The sequence below is a fragment of the Pseudomyrmex gracilis genome, unplaced genomic scaffold (assembly GCF_002006095.1).
Source record: "Pseudomyrmex gracilis isolate BER0280 unplaced genomic scaffold, ASM200609v1 scaffold_220, whole genome shotgun sequence".
NCBI lineage: Eukaryota > Metazoa > Arthropoda > Insecta > Hymenoptera > Formicidae > Pseudomyrmex > Pseudomyrmex gracilis.
In genome coordinates, this window is record NW_018020804.1 from 62,518 (window position 1) to 86,674 (window position 24,157).

The 24,157-nt window shown below is 45.3% G+C and overlaps 1 protein-coding gene across 4 annotated transcripts in view; it reads right to left on the reverse strand.

Moving 5' to 3' along the window:
* The window catches only part of LOC109858725 (nesprin-1), a 65,646-nt gene that overhangs the window by 3,952 nt on the left and 37,537 nt on the right, over positions 1-24,157 (reverse strand). For 2 of the 4 annotated variants that reach the window (XM_020436254.1, XM_020436252.1), the window contains 7 exons: positions 23,667-23,972; positions 22,705-22,856; positions 14,865-15,675; positions 14,626-14,784; positions 14,166-14,528; positions 13,915-14,025; positions 10,568-11,410 (listed from right to left, as the gene is read on the reverse strand). In XM_020436254.1, coding sequence (XP_020291843.1) covers positions 11,300-11,410; positions 13,915-14,025; positions 14,166-14,528; positions 14,626-14,784; positions 14,865-15,675; positions 22,705-22,856; positions 23,667-23,972 — 2,013 coding nt within the window. In that variant the 3' untranslated portion in view covers positions 10,568-11,299. Of the gene's footprint in view, positions 1-375; positions 10,309-10,567; positions 11,411-13,914; positions 14,026-14,165; positions 14,529-14,625; positions 14,785-14,864; positions 15,676-22,704; positions 22,857-23,666; positions 23,973-24,157 lie in introns of those variants that run through there. The other 2 variants (XM_020436251.1, XM_020436253.1) reach the window with 2 other exon arrangements.

Below are 24,157 nucleotides of genomic sequence, written 5' to 3' on the forward strand. Positions count from 1 at the left end.
AAACTAGCAGTAATAGAAACACGCACGCGCTCTCCGACGAGACACAAGACAACAAATCGCACACATTATGGATACGCAATAAGATCGAAAAAAGATAAATAATGTGGTAGTCGTCACACAGAAAAAATCACGAGAGACAGAGGAGAGCGAAAATAGACAACAAGACCAGAATAACCAAATCCAACAAAAATGACTATAGGGTATTATAAAATCGGGTACATATACATATGTGACACACACATGTACATATACACAAAATATATAATTGCTGTGTGTATATGTATAAGACTTGGTTTTCTCAAACTCGACTAGAAGAAGAAGAAAAAGAAGACAGAGCAGCAGCAGCAGCACCGGCTGTGACGGCTGTGATCGCACCTGGATCCTTCTGCACATCCTTATCCCGGCCTCGTCCGTATCTCTCTCCGCATCCCCGTTCGGGCTGCAACGTTCCAACGCGGATTCCTCCCTCGTCTCTTTACCTAAATGCAGTTTGGATTGTGGACCAAGATGGGTGGCGAGGGTGGTGGTCGACGACGAGAGGGTGACGGGATCATTGGGATTTTGGAGGCTACTTGAAGACGCAGAGCGTTTCCTCGGACTCGCTTCGACCGGTGTCTTCGTCTCGTTTTGCGAATCGTGACAAATTGGGAACAAGGAAAGATCGGACGATCGCGCGTCGATCGAGCGATAATCCGGGGAGAAACACGAATCGACCGTAATGGGATCGTCAATCGGCAAGCTATGATCCGGCGTCCGCTCGCTCTCGCTCGACAGATACGTGCTATAATCGCTCCAGCTGCATATGCCGCCGGGCAAATCGGCTATCATACGTTCCGTGTAGGGCGTTCCCAATAAGGAACGCGAATTTCCGCAAGAATCACGCGATTGGCCGCCACCGCCGCCGCCGACGCCGCCGTCGGAATTGTCGTCGCGCTCGTCGAAATCGCGATTCTCGCCGTCGGACGAATCGGCGAGATTCTTTTTCGTGTTAGACGCTAAATTCTCGAAGTGATCGCGCTCGGCCTCGTGATAGGGCCGTTTGTCGGGCCAGAAACCGTCGTCGATCGAGAGAAATCGACGCGAATTAAACGAATTGACAATTGCGGGTTTTCCTGCGTTGCCGCAGATTTTTTCCCGCGCGAACGACGTCGTCGACGGAACGTCGACGTTCTTACGTCGGTCGAAATTCAAAACCAACATCTCGTCCGCTATGTAAAACTGTACTTTGGATTTCGGAGGCTCGACCAAATCGGCGAAGCTCTCCTCCCGTTCGTTAATTGCGATCTCGCATCTCGACTCGTTCTCGTCTTCGAACGATTTGATCGAAGACGAAGAACGACGATGACTTGGGACAATATTTGTAGAATCGATGCTATCGCACAATTCCAAAATATCGTCGGACTTGGACAATTCGATCTTGTCGAACGAATTATCGTCGGGTTTAGCTCGCGCGGGTCTAAGATCCTCGTCTTCCAACGATTTGATCAACGGTGGAGAATGTTTTGAATGGACGGTGTCAATCGCGTCAACGTCGTCCGACGTTGGTTTCGCTTTTGCGACATCGGTCGCGCTATCGCCCGGTTCCAAAGTGTCATCGGGTTCAGATAATTCCGTCTTCTTTTCCACGTCGACTATTGTCGAAGTGTTGGCAACTTCCACAGGTGCGTCCTTCCGATCGTCACCGATTGTTTCTGATGTTTTCACCTCGACCGTTGGTTGCGCGGTGTCAAGTTCTTCCGACGCTTCCGACGTCGCTTCCGGTCGCTTCTCGCTCTCGTCTTCGTCTTCTTTCTTCTCTTCGGGTTGTTTTTCAAGTTCCGGCTCGATCGAACCGACACGCGTCTCCTTTGTCTTCAAGGAATCATTGACAGACTCCACCTCCTTGCTCGCATCAATTGTTTCAACGGTATCTTCTTCTTCGTGTCGCTCGGATTTTGACGATTTGTTCTCGGTTGACTCTCGCTTCTTCGAAGATTTCGGTTTCCGTTTCTTTTCGGTTTTAATCGGCTCTTTGTTTTCCGCGACAACGGGACGAGACGCGAGTTTTTCCGCATTCGCGGAAGAATCTTCTTGCGCGACGCTCTTTGTTTCCGCGGAATCTTTCGCGTCTTGCGGAATTTCGTCGGTTGTCTCGTCGCTCGTCTTCCGTCGGTCTTTTTCTGAGACATCCGCGTTCTTAGAATCGACGTGCACGCTTTGATCCTTCGCGTTTTCGACGTCTCTTTCCGGCTCTGCGCTTCGCGACGAAATCTTTCCTCCTCTTTTCCTCTGTTTCTTCTTCTCCGCTCTCGTAGGTCTCGGAATTTCCATTTGTCTCGCGATATTTTCTTCCGTTTTCTTTTCCGTTGACTGTTTTTCACACGTCAATTTCGTCGCTTCTTCTTCGTCCGCGATATTATTTTCTTTCTCCATCATCTTCGTCGAAATTTCTTCAATTTCCGTCGTCGCGACGTCGCGCGTTAAACTCGCGGTTACAATTGCTTCTTCCTCCACCTTCTCCTCCTCGTGTTTTATTTCCATCTCGTTATCTAATTTCGGTCCCGACGGCTTCGCGTCTATTTTCTCCGTCAAATCCCCAACAACAACCGCGTTCTCGTCCGGGCCAAATATATTTTCGACCGTTTGTTCAAACGTAATTTTGCCCTTTTTGCTTCTCGATTTCTTTTTCGATTTCGCAACACCGATCTGTGGAAGAATCTCCGCCCGTTTGTTCTCTTCGATTGATTTTTTCGTTTCCTCAACCGACTCGTCGTTCGAAGCCTCGGGACGTTCGATCACATTTTCCGCTTGAATTTCGATTTCGTTTGTGAATTTTGAAACTTCTTCTTTTCGCGCGTCGTCGCGTTCTTTCGCTTCGATCCGTTCGTCGACTTCGGTTGTTTGTTGCGATCTCCGATCCTTTCCGGTCTTTCTCTTCGACCTGCTCTTTTTGCTCTTCTGCCCTTCGTCTTGCTCGTTTGATTTTGCTCCTCGAACATTTTTACCCTCACCTCGACTCTCGCCCTCCGCCTTTTGTTTTTTCATTTCCCTTCTGCGTTCGCTCGGGCTCTTCTTCGGTTTGATCTTATATTCTTCTTCTTCTTCTTCTTCTTCTTCTTCGTCTTTTTCATCTTCTCGAACAACTTTGCTCACTTCGCCGTTTTCCAACTCGACGTGGTGCTCTAGCGCGGGTTCGTGTTTACGTTCGTCTGGCGTTTCGATTGTTTTCTCCTCGATCGTAGTTTCCGCCGCCGAGTTTTCTCGCCTGGCGCTTCGGGAACGCGATCTGGACCGTCTGGATCGCAGTTCTTTTCGATTCACGACTTCCATGAAACCTTGATCGTCTATCTGAACCAAATTCTCCAGAGGTTCCGGCGCGGTAGTCTCTTCCACGTAAATTTGAACGTGCGTCGGTTGTTGTTTTTGCTCCGATTTGCAAAGATCGGAAGCGATCGGCGCGTCGTCCTCCTCCGGCGATTCGACGGACTTTTTGCAGCCGACTATCGCAGCCCACGTGTTCGTTTCCGGTTTCGCGCGCGTGACTTCCTCTCGCGTGTCTTCTTTCGAATCGACGAGCGACGAGTCTTCGTCTTCGGGAACGATCGAGGAGGAAATCGATTCGCCGACTTGTTCCACGATCGGACTTTGCGTTGGTGTTTCCGCGTTCGGATTTTCGTAAGCTTCGTCATCGGTCGTCGTCTTGTCGTCGACGGATTGCGACGACAAAATTTCTTCCCGAAGAGGAGAAGTTCGCGACGAGGCGGCCGCGACCTGCGCGTAAGACTTGCCGCCGCTCCCTTCTCTCATTTGCTTCGAATCCGTTGATTTAGCGAGTTTCTCCTCGGCCGGTTTGACAATCTCGTCCATTATCGTGACCCTCAGCTCTTCTCTCATTTCTTCTTCCGAGAAAGAAGACGCGTCTGTCTGTTCCCGCGTCTTCTCTTCTTTCGAGAAACAAACTTCGCGCGGCTTTTCCGTCGACGTTTCGTCGCGAACGATCTCCGATTTCTCTCCGCTTTGCTTCTTCTGCTTCTTGGATTTCGATTTGCGTTCCTCGCGAATTGGCTGCGCTTCTTCTTTCGCGGCTGGCTCTCGCGTCTTCTGTTTCGTTGCAAAATCGTCCGCAACAGGCGGCTCCTCCTCGGCGGCTTGTCGCTCGATCGATTTCGAGGAATCGGTTTTTTTGTCTTCGATCAATTCACGTTCTCGCTCCGCGGTTGTTCGCCGCGTTGGCGACAAATCGCTTTCGACCACGTCCGTTTTAATTTCCACGTCGCTTTGCCGCTTGGATCCCGCTGGTTTCATCTTCTCTTTGGATCTCGCGTCCTTGCCGCGTTTCGATTCCTTCTTCTTTTTCGATTTGGTTCTCGTCTTGTCGCTGCTCTGCTTATCCGGTTCGCTCGAAACGTCCCTCGCGCGATTATACTCGTCTTTCACGGCAAGTTCCGACGAAATCGCGCCGCTCGACGATTCGAGATTCTCTTCCACGTTCGGCTTCTCGATTGTCGATCCTCTCTCCTCGCTCGTTTGTTCCAATTTTTCAATTGTCTCTTCCTTTTCCACTTCCGCAGTTTCTTTCTCTTCAACGTCACCCGAAGTTTCAACATCCACTTTTTCCTCTTCGCTCCGCCGTTGTTCTTCCGCTACTTCTCTCGGTTCTTTCTCGATTTCTTTCTCCTCGACGTCTTCTCGATTTTCCATTTGAACGGCAACGTTTTCGATCGGTCGAGTTTCCTCGAAATCGTCGTCGTCGTCGATCGGAATCTCTTCGTCCAGAAGAGCCAGCCAATCGTCGTCGGATTTCAAATGCACGGACGACGTTGCCGGTTTTTCTTCAACTTTTATCATCTCTTGTTTATTATCGACATCTTTCGCGACTGGCTTAGTAATCGCTTCTTCGATCGTATCTTCTTCTTTCGAATTGGGCGCGTCGTCGTCATCGAAATCGTCGTCAATAACAATCGGCTCGTCCAGAATGCTCATCCAGGTATCGTCGGAAACCAAGTGCACGGACGATCGCTGCGCGCTCGTCGATTCTTCGGAAATCGGATTCTTCTTCTCCTTCTCCGAACTCGGCGCTTCCGAGATTGTTGCAACCCGAGACGTGACTAAATTCTCTTCCGTTTCGATCGATTCGAGTTTCTCATCCGCTTTCGCTTCTCCAGGCTCTTCGGACTCCGTTGCGCTCGTTGTCTCGTTAATTTTTTTATCAACTTCTTTCAATTCTTTTTCCAACGCTTTGGAATCGTCGTCGAAGATCGCGGGAAAGGATTTGGTTTTCACCGCTTGCGACTCGAACTCGTGAAAACTCGCAATCGGATATCTCGGCGCTTCTATGAGAACGGCGTGTCTTCTGCGATCGATCTCGAACAATTCCTTATCGAACTTGACCGATTCGGAGGAAATATCGATCACCGGAAATCTCATCACCGATTTTTGCACAACTTTCTCGACGTTCTCCGATCGCGTTTGCAACGCGACCCGAGGCGGTTGCGATTCTCTCACCACTTTGACGACTTTGAAAAACCGATGGAAGTTGTTCTCCGCCTGATTGTAAACGTGATAATCGAACGCGTAAGGTTTCACAAGGTCCAGATAATCGGTCGCTTGCTTTTGCGGCTTCGCGTCTTCGCGCGTAGTTTCGTCGTCCGTCTTTTCTCCGTTCGTTTCACGTTTTTCAGATTTTCTTTCGTTTTCTTGAATTTTATTTTCGATTATTTTATTAGGAGCGACGTCGTCTTCGCGTCTTTCCGTCTCGTCCGACGACACGGTGTTGCCGTTTTCCACAATCTCCAACACGCTTGTCGCGTCTCTATCGCGTGTATCCTCTTCCGATCGCTCGGTTACGGACGATTCGATCGACGAATTCGATTGTTTCTCTTCTTCCGAAAAACGCGCGCGGCGAACTTCTTCGTTATTTTTCTCGGGCAACGCGCGAAACTCCGAGACTTCGGTATCGCGATTTTTCGAACGAATTCTCGTTCTAGTTTTCACGCTACCGAACAGAACGGATTCGTCGGGTGTTGTTGTCGCGGGACAAGAGGAATTGGATTTTTGCAAATCCGTGAATTCGCGTTGTCGCGATTGCGGCAACGAACAATCGTCAACGGGAGAATCGTCGGACACTCTCGCGTAAGTTGTGGTGAGACTCGCTTCCACGGTTTCGGGACGCAGTGTGATAAACTCGGTTACTTTGGAACCTACGATTTTGGGCAGGGGTATGTTTTCTAAGATCTCCACCGATTTCACGGTGGATTTAACGTCGGACGACGATTTGACGCTCGACTCCGGCACGCTGCTGGTCGTCGTCACGGTCGTGATCGTTTTCTCGATAATCAGAGCCTTCCCGGTCGTTCGCGATCGAATCTCGAAATCCGAATCGCGCAATCGTTCCTTCTCGCGTGCTCGAATCGCATCGACCGATGTGTTACCGATCGAATCGTCGGTAACTTCAACAGAACTGATTTCAGCGTTAAATTCGGTTTCCGTTAAACGCGTTTCCGCGTCGGGTTGCGAAATTGTTTCGGAACTGATCGCCGGCAGCAACTGATCGCCGTTGTTTTTCTCATCGCATTTAGTTTCGACCTCAGCTCGCGATACCTCGTCTTTCCTCGGCTTCTCGCGAGCGCTCGACTTTGTTTTTCCCAACTTTTTCTGTTTAAACGTTTTCGTCTGTTTTTCCTCGAGTTTCTCAGTTTGTTTGCTCGCTCGAATCAACTCGGTTGATTTTTCCTCGCTCTCATTCGCCCTTGTTGCAATTTCTAACAAACTCGATATCGCGGAATCTTCTTCCAATTTTTTTGTTTGCCGATCCGATTCGTTTCTTGTCGATTCTTTCATTTCGCTTTCGCTTCGTTCGATTTCGTTAACAATTTGCACTTCCCGCGATTGCCGAACAATTTCCTCGATCTTCTTCTCGTCCGCAATTTCTGCTTTTTCCGCACTTTCGGAAAACGTTACGATTGTTCGCTTCGACTCTTCATTGTTTTCGCGTTTCTCCGCGTCGGTCGAAGTTTGTTTTTTCTCAGTTTGTTCCGAAGTTCGCACCAACGCGCTATCGATCGCAACCTCGTCGGATTTCGTTTTTTGCGAAGTTTTCTTCCGAGCGGTAGTTTTGTTCTTAGCGGTTTCCGCACCGACGGGCGAAACTTTCGACTTGAAATCCTTTCCCACGTTACCGATCGGCGATTCGATCGTCGATTTGTCGTCGAGTTGCGTTTCCTCGCTGTTGAGTTTTTTTTCTTGATTTTTAACGTCATCCGCGATTTTTATCTTCGGCTCCTTCGACCTCGTCTTCTTCTTCGACTCGTCTCTTTGCTTCTTTGCAGTTTCAATTTTTTTAACCGATTTCTCGTCCGTATTTTCCGACTCGACGTTTCGAGCGACCGGCGATTCCGCAAGTTTCGACGCGTTTCTTTCCTCGTTTGTTTCGTCCGTTGTTCCCGCGTGGATCTGCGACTTGGGATCTTCTTTTATCTCGTCGATCGGTCCTTCGATCGATTTGTCGTCCGGTATATCTTTGACGTTAATCTCGAATTTGTCTCGGCGTTCTTTAACGTCGTTCTCAGCTTCCGGTTTCGAAAGCTCCTTGGACCTCGTCTTGGTTTTCTCTTTTCTCGAATCGTTTTCTCTCTGTTTCCTCCTCGCAATTTCGATTTTCGCGGCCGCGCTTTGTTTCCCGTCCGCCGCGTTTTTTTCCGGACGATCGACGTTTTCGTCAACGACCGACAATTTTGTTAACGCGTTGTTTTCGTCTAATTTGCTATCGTTCTCCGATTGTTGCTGATTGGTTTTGTTTTTTTCGAGAACAACTTCTCTATTTTGTTCTCTCGCGTTCTTGCTCGGTTTGTGTTTGCGTTTCGTTTTGGATTTTTCCGAAATATTTCCGCCAATCTGTTGATCCGTTGATTCCGCGACGTTGTCCATTTTTTGAACGTTCTCCTCGTCTTTCGAAGCTCTCGCGGCGTTTCCCTCGACGTTTTTTTCTTCCGTCACGCCTCGATCCGTCGGTTTCCGACTCGTCGTCAAACGTTGTTCGACCGGCACGTCCTCGTCCCTCGCTCTCGTCCCTTCTTTGGACTTGCCCGATTTTTTCATCGACTTGTCACTTTTGTGTCTTCTGTCGACTTTCGATTTTTCACACTCGCCAACTGGATCGATCTGAGACTTGATCTGTTCTTTGACAAACTTTTCCTTCTGCTGAATCTTCGATTTCTGCTTGTCCATATCTTCGATCTCTCTCAGAGCCTTGTCGATCTCGTCCCCCACCGATTTGTCCGTTTTCCTCTTCTTTTGCTTGCGTTTCTTTTCCCGCTGGGGACTCACCGGGTCCTCCACCTCCGTCGAGTCGATCGCTCGTTGCTCCTCCTCCTCGAACACCGGTATTTCCTCTTTCATCGCCGAATTGTCGTCAGTTTTATCGATCGCTTCGTCGAGCAGTTCGGACCGATCTCGCGTTTCCGCCAATTGCGGCGGACTCGATCTTTCCTTCTTTTGTTGCTTCTTATCCGCTGATCTTCGCGATTTGTTCTCGTGATCCGTTCGCGGTGATTTGTCGTTCAATTGTTGATGTTTCTTTCTGATCTCTCGCTTCTTCATCGTGTCCCAGTCGCTGTCCTTGTTGGACTGTCTCGCTGGCTGATCGTGTTTCGTCGCGACCGAGGGATGCGAGTCCGAATTCTCGGATTTCGATTTCAACGGCGACGACTCGCGAGACACGGAGTTGGACGATTTGGCTCGCTCTTTAGTCCGACGATCCGCGACCGGCGATTTGTTCGCGACTCGCGTCGTAGTGAGGACACGCGCGCCGAGTCCCTGCGAGAGAATCTGCGCGTACGAGAACGCCTGGCCTCCTCCTCTCTTCTCGGTGTTGCCGAACGACGTCGCGTCCTGTTCCGTTTTGTTCGTCACGGAAATTTCCGCGTCCGCGGATTCCTCGGATTCGGTTTCGATCGCGTCTTTGGAAACTTTCGATTGCGCATTGTCTATTTGTTGCGCGACAGGATTCTCCACCAGTCTCGGAATCGTGTGCCTCGCGTGATGATCGACGACGGGACATTGATGCTGCAACGACGAGGTCTGCTGATAGATCTCCGGTGTCGACGATAGATAAGCGGACGTTTGCGCGACGTAATGCTCCGTCGTTGGCGCGTAAGCCAAGGAACCGTCGTTGTAAGACGGATGCAAATTGATTGCGTCGAGTTGTTGGATTTGATGACCGGAGGAGGATGACGGGGGAGCGTAAACGTACGAGCCCACCGAGTAAGTTCCGAGCGGCGATCCGATGAAACCCACGAGTTCCGGCATCGGTTCCGGTATCATGTACTCGAATATTTCCGTTGGTTGCTGTTTCACGTGTTGCAGAACGTCGTATTCTTCCAGTTGGACCTCGTCGGACCAGTCGGTTGCTTCGGATTTTTCATAATTCGGTTCCTCAACTTTCTCCGCGGAAATTTCGGAAGGCTGCTGATAAATCTCATCTTCACGCGCGTGATTCTCCATTTCCTGCGTCGTCGCTGGAACCTGCTGGATCTCGTCCGGGGACTCGTTCTCCGTCTTCTCCGGGTAAGAAACTTGAGCGCGCTCGCGCAGAGATTCTCCCGAGGACAGAGGAACCATCTCCTGCGAGGATGGCGGCTCCATCGTGGATGTAATCTGCGTCTGCTGCGCGCATCCGCGAAGAATGTCGGCGTAGGAGGTGGAACCGGGAACCCACATGGGACTCGGCGAACGTCCTCTTCGTTCCTCGCTAAGCGTCAGAGTGTTCTTCGCGTTTGTTTCCGTTTTTTTGACGTCGTCTCTTTCGGACGCCGTTGTCCTCGCCGAGTCTCTCGCCTTGGACGTGGTTGGTTTGCGCGTGAGCGACCGTCCCCGTCGAGACACGGACGACGACGACAACGACGATTCGACAACGACGTCAGGCACGTCCTGTTGCCTATCGTCGTCGTGAGTGTCTCGATCGTCCATCGTTTCCGCGCGTATTTCGATCCGTCCCACCGACTTGTCGCGAGCCTCGTGATTCCTCTCTTGGGATCGCGTCTTCGAAACTTGCGCCTCGTTATTCGGCGAATAACATTCCGCGGTCAGCTTCTGTGCAATCATCGTAGGTCGCAACACTTGCGTGGCGGCGACGGCGGCGACGTCGCGTTGCTGTCTGTACGGGCTACAGTTTCTCGAGCTCGGGCTATTGGTACGTCCCGCTGCAATGTCGGCGTACGAGGCCTGAACGACGAACCGAGTCTCGAGCACGTAGTACGGATCCACCGCGTGTATCTGTTCCGCCAGTATCTTGCTCCGTTGCTTCCAACCCTCCATCCGTTGCTGCAGGGTCTGCATTGTCCGCCACGGAGGGTCAGCCAAGGCACAGCAATGGAATAACATACACACCATGTCAATTTCGCGCAATCTCTTTTACATTTGGGATATTTGTAATTTTTTTTTTTTTTGTTTTTTTTTAAATCAAGATTTATTCGAGCCAGTCTCTCCGGTCTCGGAGGACAACTTCGAGATGTGCGATTACGCACCTAAAGGTGTGGATAAAATGGGCAAGGGGGGGGGGTTTCGTATGAATGAAATTTCGTAAACTCGATTTACCGTCGACAAATGGATCTTTTTTTTTTTATTTCTCTTGATATATCACGTCGTAGTGGCTACTGAAGCACAGATATAATGTGAGACAAAACACAAGCGCGGTTTCACACATGGTTTTTCAATAATCTCGTGTTCGATTATATATGAGATAATTATATATATTTCTTAGAAAATCGAGCGTCTGTGATGAAAAAACTTTTATTTAAAAACATTACGTGGTAAACTAAAAAAAAAAAAAAAAAACAAAAGTAGTTCGGAACGGGAACGGGACAAAGACGAGCGTGTGTGTGACGTTTTTTCAAAAAAACGTGCGCTTCCTCGTCTTTTGGCCGTTCGCGCACCGAACGAATTTTCTTCGTTGAACTCGACGCGCGCGGCGGTCGTCGTCGTCGTTATTCGATAACTGCGCTTAAAAAAAAAAAACAAATAAAACAATAAAAGAGACAATAGCGAACGGTGTGGGCGAGAGAAAATTTGTGTTTTTTGCGTGTGTGAAATTTTGATAGTGCTGATCGTCGAAATAAATTCTGAACGACAGATTCGTGTGTGGACTAAGTCAGTGCAACGCGTTGCTTTATTGTGCGCCACCTCTTTAGCTAGTGTGAGTGTGTGTGTGTGTGTGTGTGCGCCGCATAATTTTTCTCGCGAGCTACGACAACGGTTGAACAAGCCAGCAATCGGAGATAACGACAACGAGAACCGAACGAGCGGGGGGTAGATCTCTCTATTGTCATGGGTCCAGAGGTTCCGAGACTGGCGTTCCTCGCTGCACGAGCAGCTTCGATCGTTCGGTGCGCGCCTGAATTTTGCTCTGCAACGATTTGATTTTCTCGCGACAGATCTGATCTCGCGCGTAACACGTCGAGCGAGCGACAACGACGAGAGAACGAGGGATCGTGTTGATGATCAGAGGGATGGGAGGTTTAAGGGAAACAACACATTTTTGTTTTCGAGGATAAGAGTGAGCGAGCGAGTCGTGATCGGAAATGATGAGAGCGACGAGATCCCGGTGACAAGACGACGGAGACAAGACGACGAGAGAGAGAGAGAAAGAGAGAAAAAGATCGCAAGGGAGACAAGTGACGACGATGACGAGGAGAGTGGCAGATGAAAGTAGCACGGGGGCGATCGTTGGATGTGGGGTGTGAAGGGGGGAAACAGAGGGTACGGCAAAGAAAACGTCAATAAATAAAACAATCGGTAAAATAATGATAGCAACGAAATAATAAATTTAAAACAAAAAAAACAAAAAAAAAAACAGAAAGTGAACGCAAGTAAACAGCAGAATAGAAAATAATTGGGAATAAATCGGAATTTTTTTTTCTTTGTATATATGTGCGTATCTCGTTAAAACACGTTTAATTATTTCATGGAGGTCACTTGATTTTTCTGTGACTCGTACGTATGTTTTTTTTTTTCCAAGCTTGAACAATTGAAACAACTCTAAGAGATAGAAAATTAAAAACAAAAAAACAATGCACAAAACGGTGCGTGACACGCTTTACGTGAATGTAAAAAACAACAATTTTTCGCACTACGATTTTGTTTCTTCCTTTTGTTCTAAGATGCAAAGTAGAGCGCATGTGTGCGTACAACAGTGCTCACCTACGTGGCACACACGCGCGCGCGCGCGCGCGCACACATGTAAATTACGTGTGAGCATAAGTACACGAAGGTGTAGCGATTTACACGCGTGATTGTACATCAATATATATATATACACATATTTGAAAAGTGAACACGTAAAAAAAAAAAACTCAGAAAAAGTAACACAGAAAAAACAAGCACAAAATCAAGTAATCCCCTTCAAGAACAATGTGGCACGAGTGTCTGAGGATCATTGATCGATCTCAGAGAGCTCGAGGATAAGTGTCGGAGGATAAGTCTGTGTGTGTGTAAGTATGTAGAGATGAGAGATAATGAGAGACGTCGTTACAGTTAGAGAATTAAACGTGATACCAACACCACCAGTCTTACTCAAACCCCCCACCATGACACGTGAACAACACCGTCGATTGACTCGACTGACGATTCGCGCGCGTCAGTTTTTTTATTAAAAAATTAAACGTGAAAAAAAAAAAATAGTTTGACATTTCAACTTGCTTGCTGCCGAAAGTGCAGGATAGGCAACGAGTGTGTTAGTGATTAAATATTAGAATGTTAGCAATTAGTAATAGATTGGAGCAATTAGTAATAGATTGGAGCAATTAGTAATAGATTGGAATGTTAGATTAGCTGACGGTAAGATGTGATGTTTTTTTTTCAAGAAACTTTAGATTTTAAAGGAGGTGATTTAATTCTAATTCTGAACCTTTGGATCCTTTTCGTCTGCCTTTGTTAAAAAATTGTTAAATTACATGAGACTTTTTTTCGCTAAGTGGACAGCGCGAGATATTGGCGTCTTACACACAGAAAAATGCGTACTGTATCATGTATATAATAAGTTTATATATCCGCAAATATATTATAAGATTTTCGTATTTAATTTACTCAAAGTACAAATTTACTAAGATTTAGAGTGTATTTCGAGTAAATTAAATACCTACGAAAATCTTATAACATATTTGCGGATATATTATAACTTATTATACAGAGTATGCATTTTTCTGTTTGTAGAGAGAATTTTTGCACAAAATATTGTTTAAATGGTTTTTTAGAATCAAATTCGTCAGATCAACGTTCTTGTGAGATGTCACAGAAAATAATTTAGAATTGGGATTAAATTAAAAGTTTAGCAAAAGGATCGACAGGTGAGAAACTGACGTATGTCGTTAGTTTATTATAAAATAATGTTAATTATTAATATAATAGCATATGTACAATATTACTAATTAATATAATTAATATTGATTTATATTAATTATAATAATATACTAGTATTATTAATTAATATATTAATTAGTGTTTAGAGATTAATTTGTTACGAGAGATTGTTGTTGAAAATTAATCTCTAGTCTCTGTGTGTGCGTGCGTGTGACGATGAAAGAGGAAGAAAAAATGACTGAAAAGGGAAGCTCTCTCTCCGGTTAATGGTGGCTCGATCGACGGTTAGCTGAAGGTTACCAATGGGTTTCGGTCACGCGATCGAATTAGTCTGAAGTGAGGGTTGAGGAGAGTTTTGCCTAACCGCACCCGAGAACGCAGAAAACTACCCCCGACTGTGAATATTGCGCGAACGAACATATACATATAAAAAGAAACGGCGCGTTCTTTTTGGTGGTGGTTTCGAGTTGGTATCAATGCACAAAAATGCAAAAAAACTCAACTGCTGCCTTAGCGCGCTTGTGCAAGGTGGTGGAAAAATTAGATTAGAAACAAAAAGAAATAAAGAAAGACGATGCCTACCTGCTGCTCTTGAAGAGCTTTCTCGCGATCGTTCGGCAAGTACGTCGGACTGAGTACCGTTCTCAGTTGTTGCTCCACCTGCACGATTTGTTGCCTCAATTGTTGTATCTCCTGCAATAAGAAAAAAAAAAAAACAAAACTATCTCGCTCTGATCTCGAAGATTAAAATCAGGGATTGTATTTTTGAGACGTTGATCTTCGCGTAAAAAGAAAACGAACGTCTCGTTTTCCCGAACGAACGTCGCGCTAACCTGTTGATACTGATCGATCTGCGCTAAACAAACTTCGAGAGAACTCGTTTGTTCTTTGACGGTGCTGTGAAGACCGTTTAGTTCGGCGATCAGGTCGTCGGCGGTGTCCTTGACCCGGTTGTCACCGCCAATGCCGGATCTGAAGTGCACCTCGAGCTTCTCCACCGAGATCGTGATCTTCGTTTTTTGGATCGCGATGTCGCTGAGCATTTTCTCGCGTATCGCGTGCTGATCGCGCAGCGGCTTCTTCTTGTTCTGGGGCGAGTCGAGCGTCTGCCTGGCCTTGTCCATCCAGCTCCGCACGTCCTTCATCTTCCTCTCGCACTGCTCCCACTCTTCGCTGGCCTCTTGCAACAGCGCGTTCTGCAAGACGAAGAGACGTTTTTTTTTTTGACACGACAACCTCGGGTTGACAACTACCAAGTGTACCGGTCGAAGATCGGAAGCTATGTTCACTAACCCTTTCCAACAGCTGACCCTCGACCTGAACCTTCCCCTCTTCCGCCTCGGCCAGTTTCTCCGGTAGATCGCCCACGCTGGTCACCTGACCGATGTTCTCCAATTCTCTTCCCATGTCGCTGAGATTTTTGTTCACTTGCTTGCAGCTCTTGACCGCCGTCTATAAAACGAAGAAAGTGTTCAACACACAGTGACGCTCGAAGAGAGAGAGAGAACGAGTCCTTTCCCTCACACACGTACCGAATATTCGTGCAGTCTTTGTTTGGCTTGCACGAGAGAGCTGAGCTCAAGCGGCTCGACTAAGAACTGTCTCTTCTCTTCCGTCCACGCTTTAACGGCTTCGTAAAGCGTGAGGAACCTCTGCCAGGCGTCCAGAGTGTCGCCCACAATCTGTTTCTTCTCTTCCAGCCAGCTCTTGACCTGCGCCAACTGATCGGTTAAATTGTCGATCGTTCTGTTGATCAGTTCCTTCTCGGCGTTATCTCTCGTGTTCTTGACGATGGTTTGCCCATTGCTCGTCAGTCGTTCGAGCTTGTCGCTAATCGTTCCCAATTCGTTCTGTATCTGCCTAAGGTGCTCCCTAAGAACGGTCGGCTCGACCGATCTGTCCTGCACCTTGAGCTCGGCTTGGCGAATCCATGCCTGCACCTCGTCCACGTCGGCCAGATAATCCGACCTGGTGGTTCGGGCACGTTTCTGCTCCCTCTGTTTCTCCTCCATCGCCTGTGCTGTAGCCTCGGCACAGAGCTCGAGGGCCGTGAGATGTTGAACAATGTCACTCGGCACCAGCTGCTGGCTAGCTTGGTACCGCGCCTTAGTGCTTCCTGAGAACTTCTTGGCGGTGTCGACTAGATCCTCGACCTGGGATCGCAGCTCGTTCAGCTCGTCCTCGGTCGCGTCCTGATCGACACCGTAAACGTATAGATTTGAGGTTTTCTCGCGCGCCTCGTTCAGCCGTTTTCGCAAACGCTCGGTCTCGCGCTCGACGTTCTCGAGCGCCTTAAGATCCTCGCTTGCCTTCTCGGACTTCTCACAAAGCGAGCTGACAAGTCTAAAAAGAAGTCGAAATTTCGCACGGTGATTCTCTTTGTCGAGAAGAGTCTCTTGATCAAGCGATCAAGGCTCTTCCAAACTATTTAGAAAGAAGAACGTTATCCCTCGGAAGACCGTGGCTGGCTCACTCGCGACTGACTTTTCCGTCCATCGAATAATCAACAAGTCGCTTCGCGCGCGCTAATATGACGGCGCTACATTTTTTTAATATGTTTGTTTTATTTATTGTTGTTTAAATGTGATTCGCGGGTGATCCAGCCACCGCCGACGAGGGATTAAAAAGATCCGCGCTTGTGCGTTATACACGTTTAGGGGAAAATTGCGAACAGGAAAAAAAAGGGTTGATCGATATTCAACGTCGCGGCGCTCTTCTGCTTTATTCTATCGCGTGTTACATCAATTTTTTTGTTGTACGGCCAATTGTCAGAAAAAAAGAACTAGCTAAAATTGTTTACAGAGAGAAACAGACGACCGAACGAAGAATTTTCAAAAATGAATTTTTGCGATCAGCTCGCAAAACCAAGTCGATCGATTCGGGCTAATTGCGAGCCAGATTGCAAAAATTAAAATTGTTTCTTTTGTTTTCGATAATTTTAATTTCTGATTTTTTATAAGATCAGTTTTTTTTTTTTTTTCAAACATCAATCGATTTACAACAAAGTCTACTGATGTCGATCTCACGTTAAATTATTTATTTTTACAATATTTATGCAGATTATTGTAATGTTTTACAAACAATGTTGCGGATTCTCATATCGTTGGATCGTCTGAACTTTGGATTCTCGGACGGATAAAAAAATGTTCTCACACGTTTACGTTTTGTAATTTGGCTCGCGCAATCAACCTTAGAGATTTGTTTAACAAATTTGTCACGAGCTCGTTTGTTATTTATGAACTGAAACATGAGGTTTTTGAAATGACGTGTTATAAACATAGAGATAATAACGCGTCCGTTTACGCACGTAGAGACACGTGTCGATGATGATGATGAATTACACGCAACTGAGAATTTGCGCGATAAGGAAACTTCACGTGGCAATCGTGATAAATTTATTCACGGATGTCGTTCGCGGTGAGAGATAGAACGAATTTAGAATCGGAAATGCGTGTCGTTGTGCCTCAGCTGTGGCTGGCCCGAACCCAGGCGGAGTCGCGGGAGCAGCTTCGGCTAAAAGTAGACGAAGGAAGTGCGAGCCGAGCACCGATTCGAAAGCACCGTTCGCGAGAAAGACTCTAACGTTGAAAACGAGGAGTTGTGTTGTGCGCCACGTAATCTCTCTCGTAGAAAAACGATCGCGCGCGATTTATTTGACAACGCGCGCGAAATGCCGATCGGTTTTTCGGACAAACAAAATTCGATTTCGTTTTTTTTTTTTTTTTTTTTTTATTAAAGATCTCTCCTCCCGGTGTTGTCTTCCATCGGCGAGTTTGCGAAGAAGACGGCGGTTTCTTTAAATAGAAACGATTGCATGATTTTCACCAGTTGCACACATAAGTCAGAAGCAATAATTTAAACGTTGATGTCATCCTCTTCCCGAGAACTCGGCGCGCGCGCTGTCATCCTCTCGAAAGAAAAGCGCACGGATTTTTTGACGATGATGATCGATCATCGGGCGAGTTTTTTCGTCACGGTTTTACGACGTTATTTTTGTTTTATCGCGACCTTTCGAAGAGAGGGAGAGGCACGCGATATCGCGACTGTGCAAAATTTATCGTACGATAAAAATCTCTTCGTCGTTTTTTTTTTTTTTTTTCTTGGCTTCCTTCGTCCACTCGCTGATGATCGAAACTTTGCTGCGATGCAATACTGTTTGCGAATTATTACAACGCGCGTCATCTCCCAAAACGACGCGATTTTTCGCCGATACTCGTGACGTTATTTATATAAAAAAAAAAATAAAAAAATAAAAAAACGAAGTGTCGATCGTGTTCCCCGCTCTCGAAGTTTTTTTACCGGCGACTTTGGATCTCTTTGCACGATGACATCATTGCAACATACACAATCGCTCTTTTGACAATATATATATATATATATATTTCCTAAAAAAAAAAAAACAAGAAAAACATCGGAGGTTAAAAGAATGAAATTAAAGATTCACGGCGAACCGGTCTTCTTTTAATTTCACTTTTCGTTTTACGTAATCGCGAGCTTGTTTCGTGCGAAAAGAGGCGGGCCGCGACACCAAAAAAAAATTGCGCGTCGAAGCGAAATTGAAGCACATGGCGATGTTCCGTTTTCGAATTTCCGCAAAACATATGAAAATCCACGGCGACTCGATTGTTTCCAACTCGCGGGTGTTTACGTCATTCCAATTGTCTGTGCCGTAAGAGTAAGAGAATAAAAAAAAATTTAAAAAAAAAAAAAAACCACTCTCGATCTCTCCGCGCGGTATAAGCCATCGATGTGATACCTATGTGTACGTCCGGCTGCGGGGGATAATCGCGCGATACTCGCTCGTTACGCGGTGCGTGAACTTTTCACTTTCTTCTCTCTTTCTTTCTCTCTTTCTCTCTCTCTCGCTATAAATCTCCTTTTTCTCTACTTCTCTCGAATTGTTTTTTTTTTTTTTTGTACGGATAACAATATGGCGCGGCACTATCAAGCCAAGCAGCAGCGATCGCGGTTCGAAACGTTATTGGACGGACGCAGCCGCCGAAGCTAGCTCCGGACGGACGTTACTCGCGTTGGCGAGGCGCCGCGACGCATGCGGCCTCAAGATTTGGTTAGTCTAGCCAAAGAACGACGGTCCTAAGAATAATCGGCCGCGCCGAGGATGCGAGAAGTCGATGGATTCTACGAGAAGACTTGGAAATTTTCACGAGGGGAGAGACGATTTTAAATAATGAGACACAAGAGAGAGAGAGAGAGAGAGAGAGACAGAAGACGCGACGCGGCTGAATCTGATGCGTACAAGATCAAGGTCACTTCAGTGTAAATTTCCTCAAAATGAATATTGTTTAAAGTATTGCTCGGACTTAACAAAAGGCTTGTATTCTTGTACAATTAAAATCCAGGCGGAATTTTCTTTATTTGTTTGCTGAAAGCAAAATAATTGCCCGTTGTTACGAGAAGAAGAAAACTAGGTCGTCGGGAAACGAAAATGTACGAAAAATAAAAAAAAAACACACAAGGGGAATGCGCTTTGAGCATTTGTTCGCATAATGCGCGCGGTAGCAACGTGCAACAAACTTATTGTATTTTGATAACACCGTGACTATCGCAACGAATAACGCAAGTCATAAAACCACCGCCCGGCGTGTAACGTTGCGTGTACGACAATTGAAATTTGCAACCGAAGAGATTACACGGACTTGCATTACCAATCAATGTTACATACTCGATCTCAAATCGTTTTCTGTCTCTCTCTCTCTTGACATTTCCTAAAAGTGAACCCTAAGTAGGTCTCTGGCACATTTTATTTGACGTTAAAAATTGAATCTCTATTAATTTTTTTTTTTAAATTAAATTTGAAAACTTTTGCGCGCAAATTCCGGCATCTCTCCTTTCGAGTGTCTACTGCGTCCCCCTGTTTAATTAACCCTTAAACCCCATACTTTGTACCCGTATAACAAACTCTCCACTGGGGGTCCACCGGTCCCCAGCCCCTCTCTTTAAAAGATTCTAGAAATTACTTTATTCATTTTTTCATCTTGAAAAAAAAATCATAGATACTCTCCAAAGGATGCTGATCAGTCAAGAAGATCTTATTTTTCGAATTTGAATTTTTTATTATAATATGTGTCAAACAAAAATCGTGAATTAAATAATCTTAGAAAATCGACTTTGCGCTCAAAGTCATGCTGGGGTCCCATGGACCACTGGTAGGGTTTTTAAGAGTTAACAAAAAAAGACGTGATTTATTTTTTAAGGAGAATTTTGAAAAAACAAGAAACGGAAATTCGGAATCAAAGTTGAAAGTGGAGCAATAAAAATACACACGTGACGTTTTTTTCCAGTTTGAAATACACAACTTTCTTTAAAAAAAAAAAAAAAAAACAAGAGCGCTGACAAATCTCACGCGCGTTTTTATTTGCAGAAAACTAAATTTTATAATTTGACGAGGCAATTAATTGCCATCTCATTGACTGTTGTGCGAGATTGACTTGCGAGATTGCATTTAAAAAAATCCGTTCCTAATTGGAAGTTTATTTCCAATTCCGCATTCGGCACACGTGTGTGTGTTGTCGATATCTCGTGCCACACTTTGTCGCGCGCATGCGAGGCCGCTGCGCCGCCGCCGCCGCCGCCGCCGCTGCACATATACATGTCTAGAAACAGACACGACGTTATATAGTGCCGTATGCGAAATGCGGTTTCACAAGTTTAAGCAATACCCAATCTCGAGAAACAATTTGATATCTTTTTGTTTGTTTTTTTATTCAATTCGCGAGCAATCTTCTCGCGACGACGTCGTTGTTTTCGTTTCCTCGCTGACGTGACGACCGATAACCGAAAAAAAAAAAAATTCGATAAAAAGAACAAAGAAAGGTGGATCGTCACCTCGGGAGATTGTGTCTCCCAAAACTCAAATTCATTTCCGCCGGGAATGTCGGTCGGTACTTGCGACGATTTTGCAATTTCGCGTTTGCATCTCGCGATCACACACAAGTGTTTTCTTTTTTTTTTTTTACAAGTAAAACTTTATGTCATTCTCACGCCGCGTTGAATGACATAAGCGCCGGCACACACACACGCTTTGACCAGACGTAAACACGCTAGGTGACGTTTCGTGTGCGCGACAAACACTTTCGCGTTGTGGAAAAAAATCTGACGTGAGAGAATATTCGTCTTTTTTTTCGAGAACACCCCGCGTTGCGAATGTTCACTTAGCGCGCAATTAGCGATGAAACCAAAAACAAAAAAAAAACAAAAAAAACAACGACGAGATGCGAGGAGAGATGCGATCCCGAGAGTGGCGATTCCGTCATCGATGCCGGTACGAGGACGACTGGATGAGCGAGGAAACCGGCCTGCGCGCGTGGTAACATACGGTAGAGACCTTGGGACGCACACGTTTCTCGAACGGGGAACACATATCGACCTTCTTCGGCCGGAATCTTTCTATACCGACTGTTTACAATGACGTTGTATTGTGTCATACGCGATGGATTTGGTGATGACGTAGCGCGACGCGTTAATTAAAGCGGATCCAATGGATAAACGTCGACGACGATGATCGCGCGCAAAAGTTGGTGCGCGCGCGCTGTTTCATTTTTGCTTTACGTGACGCGTCTTGTTTCTTTTTTCGAAATGTCTCCGCGGCACGCGAAACGTTGTTGCAAGAACATTGTTTTATCATCTTGCAAGATTGGAATATTTCTGAAAAAAAACAAATATGTTTGTGCTACACTACACAGCACCCAAGATATGTCTCGTATTTCCCGCGGTGTTGCAAAATCATATTGCGGACATGTTGCCGCGCAATGTTTCGCGTAAGATCCACTTTATTTTTTGTCTTGCGGTTTAAACTTGCTGCAGAATATTATCAGAGAACATTTGTTCTCTGCGATAGTTTCGACGAAAACACATCATCGTATGTGACCGCGGTATGTCGCAACAATATTGCGCAACAATAATGAAACACAGTTGCGACATTTCGGCAATATTTCGCGCTTCAGGGACAATTGCGCTATCTGTCTAGTTCTCGTTCTCTGTACGCGCGTAAATAATTTCTTCTTCGCTCGCTTAAGACGCGAACATCGAACCCATTTCTCGCGCGAAAGACGGCGAGAGAAATCTTCCCGTAAACATATATAACGTTAAAATATTAAAGAAACATATTTGCGTGAACTTGTATTGCAATTTTAACAATTGTAATGTGTCATTAAAAAATGGCGAGATGTAACCTGGAAGAAAAAAACGCAACAAAGATATGACGGCAGTTAAATTATTGATGGAACAATGTTTGCGAAATTGTTCGAAAGAAATTTTTTTACGTAGAAGGAAAAGATAATAAAAAAGCGAAGAAGCGATTCCCATGCGCATGCCCATGCGAATCCGTTGGACCGTGGTAGCACCGTCGTTGCCGGGCCTCCCAAGACCGCGAATGTGTGTTTGTTACAAAAGACAATTGTACAACAAATTGTTATAAAATTAGACGCTCTTCGAAGTCGCATCATCTTAAATTTATTGGAAAGAACGGACGGATTTGCATGACGCTAATGTTTATTTCAACTAATTATCAAACTAATAAAAATTGCGCGTTTTAATTGAATTGAAAATTCAAAAGTTATCTTCAAACACTCTCTTGGTTTGCGTCCCATGTGCAATTCCGCGTGAATAATTGAAAGAGATCGTTTGCAAACAAAAAGTAACGAGACGAAAGTAATGTTAAGTGAATTTATGAATATATATTCTTTTGTGTGTCACTTAGTCGAGAGTTGTTTCGCGCTGTTGTTTCGTTTCAAGTCCCGAGAAAAAATGGATTAGATCTAACTTAAATTTAACGAGATAAAAAAAATGGAAAAATAGATCTAAATTAGATTGAAATTAAATCTAAATAGATCTAAAGTAGATCTAAATAAATATAAGTAAATCTATGGAAATTTACATTTTTATTTATTATTAGATCTACTCTTGATCTACCCAGATCTATTATATATTAGATCACCTCAGATCTGTTGAGATCTGCTCAAATCTAACCAAATCTGAGTAGTTTTAATTATGGTAGATCTGAGTAGATCTAAAGTAGATTTAATATAATATATAAAGGTGTGTAAATTTAATAGATCTGCTTATATTTATTTAGATCTACTTTATATTTATTTAGATCTATACTTTATATCTATTTAGATTTAATTTGAATCTAATTAGATCTATTTTTCCATTTTTTTATCTCGTTAAATTTAAATTAATTTATTTAAATCTAATCCATTTTTTCCCGGAGTGTTTGTTTGTGTTTTGTGCGAAATAAAACATCTCGAGACCGGGGCCGATCAAGAGCAAGACGGTGCTCTGGTCCAGTTGAAACAGAAACCAAAAAACACAACAAAAAAAGCCCAACAACATGGTGATGGTTTGACTCACGATTTGACGGACTTGTGCAGCTTCTCGAGACGTTCCTCGAGACTTCGAGCGGGCGCTTCTGTAAACGCGGCGAGATACGCGAGCACAGGTCCCGCCAAGCTTTTCACCTCCTCGGTTGCGGGTTTGAGTTTTTCCGCCTCCGCCACGAGTTCCTGTTTTTACAATAGCGTTGAAAAATCCAGCGAATTGGGAATTTTTTTTTTTGTGACTAATTTTAACATATATAATTCGCACTGTGTTGGAAATTTTAATTAATTTCGGTTTGTCTTTCGAACGGAAATTTTTATCGCAAAAAAAGAACAACGACTGTGCGCGATGGATAAGAGCAAAAGTTCTTGTTTTCGTGCGTGTAAAACGCGAGCTCTCGCGCGAGCGCCCATCGCGGCTCGATCATTCGGAAGCGACTACAATAAAGTAGTTTAGATTTCGAGGGCCCTCGCCGCACCTGTGGTACCTGGCCGTGCAAGTCCGAACACACGTTGGAGCGCGTTTGTATGTGATCCCCCCTCAATCCCCCGGAAAAAGAGAGAAAGACAGAACTAATTTGTGTTATATTCGTTACCCTTGGCACGCGTCGCAAATCGATAAGAAACAACGTCTCTACCGACATAAAATAACGACGTCGCACGACCGCTATTTAAAACAAAATGCATATCTCACCGGCGCGGGATGACGTAAATATGCCTGTTATAATTTTCGATTGTTACACGGAAGTTTGACACGCTTCCGTGCGCGCGAGATCCAACAAAAACTTTGATAAGACCGAAACTCCGATCTCTTCCGTTTCGTCCAAATTTATTTTCTCACGCGATTTTTGCGTTATATTTATTTATTTGAGAACTTTTGAATTTAAAAATATAACAAAACACATGACTTCTGTTTTTTTTCCCCCCAAGTCTTTTTCTCTTTAAAAAAAAGTCGAGATCACTTGTGTAATAAAAAAAAACAGCATCAGGCTTTACCTGCAGCGCTTTGATGGTGTCGTGCATGTGTTGTTTCGACCGAACCACGGAGTCGACGAGCTTGTTCTTTTCCTCGATCGCGCTCGATCGCGTCTCGATGAGATTCCATTGCGCCTCGAAGTCTTCCCAGTGTCGCGACAGAGCCTCGAGCGCATCTCTGCGTCCTTCGAGACCCGAGACCAATTCGCACCATTCCGAATTAATCTCGGAAAGTTGCGATTCTATCGCTTTTTTGTTGCGATCGTTCGCCAATCGTAGAACCTCCCGTCCGCGCTCGTTCAAAAGATCCAGTTCGAACTGTTGGTTCTGCGGAACAAAACGCACAAATTAATGCACATTTTAATTCCGTTAAATGATCCGGCATTTCCGTTCTTCCAAACATTGAAGAAGAATACACCGAAAAAATTATATTCTTGTAAGTAGAAGATTTTATACTTAAACAATCTTCTTAAAGATTTTAGATGATATTCTTCTGAAATTAAGAATATATT